This window comes from Phalaenopsis equestris, unplaced genomic scaffold, assembly GCF_001263595.1.
Source record: "Phalaenopsis equestris unplaced genomic scaffold, ASM126359v1 Scaffold000257, whole genome shotgun sequence".
Taxonomy (NCBI): Eukaryota; Viridiplantae; Streptophyta; class Magnoliopsida; order Asparagales; family Orchidaceae; genus Phalaenopsis; species Phalaenopsis equestris.
The window spans coordinates 77,120-83,985 of NW_018164699.1; the positions used below are offsets into that span (position 1 = coordinate 77,120).

General features: G+C 36.0%; 2 protein-coding genes across 2 annotated transcripts; one reads left to right on the forward strand and one right to left on the reverse strand.

The window, feature by feature from the left end:
- Positions 1-2,448: 2,448 nt before the first annotated feature.
- On the reverse strand, positions 2,449-6,539 carry LOC110024474 (pachytene checkpoint protein 2 homolog). The gene is made up of 6 exons (XM_020724462.1): positions 6,468-6,539; positions 6,232-6,322; positions 4,509-4,636; positions 4,295-4,423; positions 4,121-4,199; positions 2,449-2,872 (listed from the first exon to the last, which is right to left on the reverse strand). The coding sequence occupies exons 2-6, from the start codon at positions 6,296-6,298 to the stop codon at positions 2,739-2,741; spliced, it is 537 nt and encodes a 178-aa protein (XP_020580121.1). The 5' UTR covers positions 6,299-6,322; positions 6,468-6,539; the 3' UTR covers positions 2,449-2,738.
- Positions 3,125-4,063, forward strand: LOC110024475 (E3 ubiquitin-protein ligase EL5). The gene has a single exon (XM_020724463.1). The coding sequence runs from the start codon at positions 3,213-3,215 to the stop codon at positions 3,576-3,578; it is 366 nt and encodes a 121-aa protein (XP_020580122.1). The 5' UTR covers positions 3,125-3,212; the 3' UTR covers positions 3,579-4,063.
- Positions 6,540-6,866: the final 327 nt, after the last annotated feature.

The following is a 6,866-nucleotide window of genomic DNA, read 5'->3' on the forward strand; positions in this document are numbered from 1 at the left end:
AATAATGGAATAAATCCTTTAAATTTGTTGCAAATGGGATTTTAATAAATCTGCATTGGTGCGAATATTTCATACGTATAACTTAAATGTTACATTCTTAATATTTGGGTGAATTTTCGTTAAATTCATGCCTAAATCTTATTTTAGAAAATGTTCCTAATTCCTTCAGAGCATTAGCCGCCTATTTGTATATAGTGACGTGATAGCCAATCACCTGGGCACTACGTTGCTATATATCTCATCTGCAGATGATGTGACGCCCTATGGTTGGCTGTCTGATATTTGTTCAAGATGAAGGCCCTTAAATGAATCAACTCAAAATTCCATATATTATTTCCCAAACATTTTTAAAATTTTCCTTTTTTTTTTTTTAATAATATTGTTGAACAAATATAGTTGATGGCACTTTACAAAAATTCTTGTGTAGAATAAAATAATTTAGCCCAACATCTTCCCTCAGCACAAATGGAACTGCCAATAACCTTGATATGTTGGGGCATTTACATGCATCACACAATTATTATCAATTTATGTATCTAACACCCAAATGTTCATATTTGCTTACATAACACTCTAAATCAAAATCTTAAGCATTATATAAAAAAATAATAATGTACATTTAACACCCAATTGGTATAAATATAAATATAAGCTTTAGGGGTTACTCATGTAAATAAAAAAAAAATTGTGGAATGTATGTAACTTTCCCTAATATATCATGTTACCACAAGAACAATGATTCAATGGCTGTTCTAAGAGGTTTTGTACAAATGGCAATTTACCCTGAAAGTCTGTCCCCTTTCTTGTTTTGACATATACGTAACTTAAAACAATAATCTTAATTAGAGCTGATCATATCAAGATAAGACCGGCAGGCTGGCCTTGCATTAAACCTATTGGTCCAAGTTTAACACAAATCAGCCTTGATGGTGTCATCTCCCAAAAGAACTATTAGGGGTGGTGGGCAGCCCAGGACTTAAATACTGCTTTCGACCCTACACCTAGCCGATGTGAGACTATTTTGTCCCGTGACATTAAGCTGTCATGATTAATTTAAAAAGAATGTTGTCATTTTATATTTGTCATGCCAAGTTGAAGAAAACGACATTGCATCTCAAACTTAAAATTAAAATCATTAAAACCACGCCATAATAAGTATGTTTCATGTTCTAGCATGTGTTTGCTTTATATATATATATATATTCTTTGGTAATTTTCTCTTTTCCCTTCTATTGATTTAGATGTCAGAAACCTACATATATTTCATTTTTTAGAAGTTAATAATTAGGATGTTCTATATGTGATAATAAATATTAGAATGTTATGTATATAAAGACGAAAGTTAAGGTGTCAGATCTTTATTACATAAGAATTGTGTGGCATGTATCTAAATGCTCTGAACAAGTTAATAATTTAATATACTAAAGTCTAAATCAAAATGAATGACTTGAACATTTTGGATATGATTTTAAATAAAATTTCTAATTGATTTATTCCTTAACTGACCAAATTGGCTAAACGATTAGCTCCCAATTGAATCAATCCCATCTGATTTATAAAATCATTAAAATATCAAGTCAATTTAAGAAAAAAGAAGAAACCCATCAATATCCTAGATTTAATTTGATTTTTTTAGATTTTTTTTTTATATGCACATTTTGTCACGTTACTCGCCAACTTGAAGCCCATTGAACAAAAAAATAAATATAAAAAGGCCACTAACAACTGCACGATATCTTATACTACCACATGACACCAAATTAAATCTTTATTATGAGGGCCCAAGACATTAACTAACCGTTTTATTAGCGTACCAAAACCAAATAGGGCCCACAACAACCAGCCCACTAGTGCAACCAGAGGCGAGAAAGCGCTTTCGAAATTCGGAGACCGCGTCGTCGAGTTCGGACATGGCCCACCACTAGCAGAACTAGTGGTGCGACTGCCGCCACCTCACGCAACTCCTTCCCACCCTGCCGACGCGTTCTCATCACCGCCACCAGTGCAGCGCAACAGGCCGCACACGCGAATGCCTGCCCGGCAACCGCGTGGCCATCCCCAACCTCTACTTCTTCACCCTCTCCCCACTTGCTATTTTTCCTAATTTTATCACAATTTTACTCATTAGCACTCTTATTTCTTATCCCGTACTTATCTACCAAACAAAATTTTTGAAAGTTGCATCCATACCACTCGATTCTTATGTATTTGCATATCTAAGAGCTGAACTTTATATCAGACCTAAAGTTTACATGTCACCGTATGAAGTGTATTTCGTTTTTTAAAAACTTAATATAATTAAGTTTTTGTGATATGAGAATTTTGAGTGGTATAAATGTAAAAGTTAAATTTTAAGTGTTAGATATGTAAATATACTAGATGGGTGGTATTTATGTAAATGCACCAATCAGGAGCATCTGCCCAAGAGAGAGAGCAATAGCACTGTAATGAACACTATTTTTGCATAACCTTTATACATGAAATTGACTCATATTTATAGGAACAGGTCTTTATATTCACATGTTGAACCCCTAGAGTTTGTAGGTATAATAAGGACATTTTAGCCTGCACATTAACATCCCCATGAAGCCCACTGATGTGGTTAGCCGTTCAGCTGTCGTTAGATCGAGTGGCCCTAAGGCCGAGAGACTACTTGTCAAAAGTCCTTGTCAACTGCCCTTAGCGTTCGACCAGATGGATCAGCTAGATTCTTTTGGGGAGATCCCTCCCTTATTTGTCTAAGATGCACTATTTCCACTATGTAAGGGCAAAACCGGACAGAAGAATGTGTAACCCTGGATCGCCCTTAGTAGGCTCCCATGATACCACCACATCACCTCTTCCATTGTCCATGAGATGTCTGTGAATTGTGCTGGTACATTTTTGATACACACATTCAAACCATATAAATCAATTATTTTTATTACCAAAAGAATCCAAATCCCCATCAAATAAAAAAAAAATCTGCAATCTTTCCTAATTGTATTTATTATGAAATAGGTTTTAAATGATGTAAGATTTCACAGATAATATCATCTGGATTGAACTTTTTGTTAACGTTCAGCTTATTAACTGTAATAAGCTTGGTTTAAGACTAATTACAACAGAATTTACTAAACTTCAAATGTAAACCTCATATACGTCAGATACTGCTCTAATACTAACTATAAATAAAAGGTAGTAGAGAACCACAGGTTACTTTAGTGCCAAGAATGGGGATATCGAGCATGCCTAACCTTGGGGATGCGTTCCTCCCGCTAGCCTTCCTTCCCCTCCTTCTCCTCAAGGATGGCGTCAGCTGGATGCTGCTTCAGGTCACCGGCGACCATCAATCCGCCATGGATTCGGCCTCCAGCATGCCGGTAGCCTCGACGAGGCATCAACGATGGAAGCCGAAGCAGGAAGGAGAAGAAGACGAATGGTGCTGCAGTGTTTGCTTGCAAGGTTTAGAAGGGGGAAGGGAAGAGGTGAGCCAAATAGTGGCTTGCAGCCATTACTTCCACCGAGCTTGCCTTGACCAATGGCGTTTGGTAGGGTTGGGAAACACCTGCCCCCTCTGTAGGTCCACACTCCACTAGATGCCCTAATTTCAAATGACAGAAAGCTTGTTTTCATTTCCTGCAGCTTTTCGGATGCAGGAGTTTTTTTTTCCTTTTTTTTTTAACTTCTACTGACTTCGTAGAGGTTGTTAAACCAAGGATATGTAGTTTTCTTCTATTCGGATATATAGATATATATAGGTTTCAAGCTTGCGAGTTTTACCAATCATTTTGGAATTTCTTCCAAGATTTAATGGTTAAGCACGATGATCAATGAAACTGCTAATATGAATTATGATGTCAAACATGTTAGAAATATATTGATTGTTTGCCTAGATAAAAATAGTAATATTAGAAGAATTGACAGCAATAATTTAAAAAGAAATAGTAATAAGAAAGAACAATTTGTCATCTAAACATTGTTTGTGCCTTTTTACCGGGATTCTGGTGGTGCGCTTCAGATATTGTGATTGGTCAGCAGAAGATAATTGACTACCGGTTTTATATATCGTTTTAATGTTAAGATTGCAGTTCAGAAACCTCTCGTTGTGCAGTCTCTACAAGGGTGTGCAAGAACTTACCGGGATCACAACCATTAGGGTTAGTAAGAGCTGCGTGAGCCAGGAAAGGAAGCTTTCTTAACGCTCTACCGCTTAACCCCTGGAACAAAAAAAAATCAAATCATGGTGAAAGAAGTGTTAGCGCCATCTAAGAAGATTCTGATTTTGAGGCGATCAGGCAAAAAGGATATTCACCTGGCAAGCTTCTGCAGCTTCGAGTAATCTTCTGAACAGTAACAGAGATTCACCAGGCTCCCCCATTTCTGAGGCATGAAGCTTCTCTTTTAGGGTTGAATAGTTTGGAAGCACAAGATCCTCACGACCCTGAAGCAAATCTTTTTTTGTGTTGCAATATATTTCAATTAAGTTCGACATATTTCTAGTGAATAAAAGGATGGAGAAAGATTACCTGAGAGAATCTGAGAATTCCAGTACGCAGAAGTTCTTGTAAACAGGACCTCAATATCTCGTATCGTGCTTGTAGAGTCGGGGGGCCAACATATGCCTTGATGTCTGCTCGATCAACAAAAGCAATATCTGCAATCTAAAGAAAGGTTAGTTTATATGCTCTGTAACTGGAATATGAACCCATCACAACAAACATCAGCTCATATATTACAGATGAATGGATCAAAATCTTGTTAAAATGTCTTCCACAGTATTATAGCAGTTGTACAACTTTTAGCAACAACATAAAGCTAACAAAAGGCATTAGAAAGCATATCATTTGAGGAAATAAAGGCTGCTATATGTCATATGCCTGTTCAACTTGACTTTAGTCTTCTTTCCCCAATCGATGAGTGAAGAGAAAAAGGTTTTACATAGAAAGCATATCATTTGAGGAAATAAAGGCTGCTATATTTCATATGCCTGTTCAACTTGACTTTAGTCTTCTTTACCCAATTGATGAGCGAAGAGAAAAAGGTTTTACATACTTACATAGCATACAAGATTATTTTATGATTGATTAAGATATAATTATTTATTAATATAAAAAATAATTTAGTTTAACTTTTGTCATGAGGTTTATCCCCCTACTAATCAAACAACTCCCTCAATTTCCTCTACTTATTTTGCTCTGCCTGTGCACCTGGTTAGCAGCAAAGGAATACAATATAATAGTGTTTATCTGTGCGTATGGGTAGGAGTGTGTGCCATTCTGGGTAGGAGTGTGTGCCATTGGGAAAAAATTTGCGCACAATAGGCGTAGGCAGGGCTGCGTACGATTTCTCGGTATACCGAGGGTATAACGGGGTTATATTCGCGGTATAACCCCTTGTAACCTTCATATAACCTTCTATAACTTACTTGTAACCTACTATATATGATAACAGAAACGTGGAACTTATTTGTAGGTTACAAGTAGGTTACATAGAGGTTACAAGGGGTTATAACACGGGTATAACCCCCTTATACCCTCCCTGTAACCTCGAAATTGCACGCAGCGCTACATACATCTATCGTACGCAATTTTTTTTCCGTGCCATTGTGGGTGTGTTGCCAAGACCTCTTCAGTATTAAATCCTTGATCTCTCACCCCTACATCAGGTGTCATTTTTTTTTTATAAAATAGAAGGCTTTATAAGGCAGCACAAATAGAACGAGAATTCCTTCGACCACTACATTTGAGAACTAAGGCATTTATATAAAAGGTGTCATACTGAATCCTTGATCTCTCACCCCTACATCAGGTGTCATTTCTTTTTTTTAATAGAAGGCTTTATAAGGCAGCATAAATAGAACGAGAATTCCTTCGACTACTACATTTGAGAACCAAGGCATTTATATAAAAGGTGTCATACTGTTATCAGAAAAATTATGCTAGGAAAATGTTTATTTCAAATCCATTAAAAAATAGGAAGATTTACATACATACCATTCAATTCTTAATGTATTTACATGTATAATAATTAAACCTCAATTTTTACATATGCATGAAAGTGCATTTCACTATATAAAAGTTAAAATGATGGCAATTTTCATGTGATATGAAAGATTTGAGTGGCATAACTGTAAAAAGTAAATTTCAGCTGTTACATATGTACACATATAGGAATTGGATGTTATGTATCTAAATGTCCCTAAAAAATAAGCTATAAGGGTATGGAAGACGAAGTTCGCCCATAGGATACCTATTGCAGCGGTTATGTTTGATGTTGTCAGAATGATCACATTTGGCCAACATTTTAGTCTGTCCATCTGAGTTAGCAATGCATTCACAACCTGAAAAAATCCAACAAGAAAAATTTAACTCTCGGGTCTTATTTCTCCTTTTATCAACAGTTAGTTGCTCTATCAACCCAAAAAAAAAAGTATGATATAATTAGTAATAAACATGATTAGATGCACTGTGTTTCCATGAGAATACCCTAATGGAATCTGATGGTTCAGAACCAGACAATGCAGCCTGCCGTGCAGCAGCAAGACTCTCAACTTCATCTGTGAATTCCAGGGTTCAAAATATAAAAAAGGTAAACAAAACTGTAAAATGATATTTTAAAGGCCTCATATAAAGACAAAAGTAACTATATCATGTAAACATTAAAATAACACTACTTAGAGAATAACAAAAAAGTACAGTAGAAATTAAAAGATTAGCAAAACTAGCAACAACTTTCTGGCCTGACTTCAGATACTATTGGTTTACATCAAATGGAGGGCATCTTCATTAAGGGAAAACAATTGAGCATGACTTCTAAGCATTTGAATGTCTTGGGCGGTGACATAAACCAAATTTATCATGACTGCCTCCTAGAAGCAGCATTCC

What these genes read in the sequence shown, in the direction of transcription:
- LOC110024474 (XM_020724462.1), bottom strand. Translation starts at nt 6,298, where the DNA reads ATGGACAGACTAAAATGTTGGCCAAATGTGATCATTCTGACAACATCA. An exon ending in AAACATAACCGCTGCAATAG is followed by an intron (nt 4,637 to 6,231) that starts GTATCCTATGGG and finishes TTTAGATTGCAG; the next exon opens with ATATTGCTTTTGTTGATCGA. An exon ending in CCCTAATGGTTGTGATCCCG is followed by an intron (nt 2,873 to 4,120) that starts GTAAGTTCTTGC and finishes AAAATGTACCAG; the next exon opens with CACAATTCACAGACATCTCA.
- LOC110024475 (XM_020724463.1), top strand. Translation starts at nt 3,213, where the DNA reads ATGGGGATATCGAGCATGCCTAACCTTGGGGATGCGTTCCTCCCGCTA.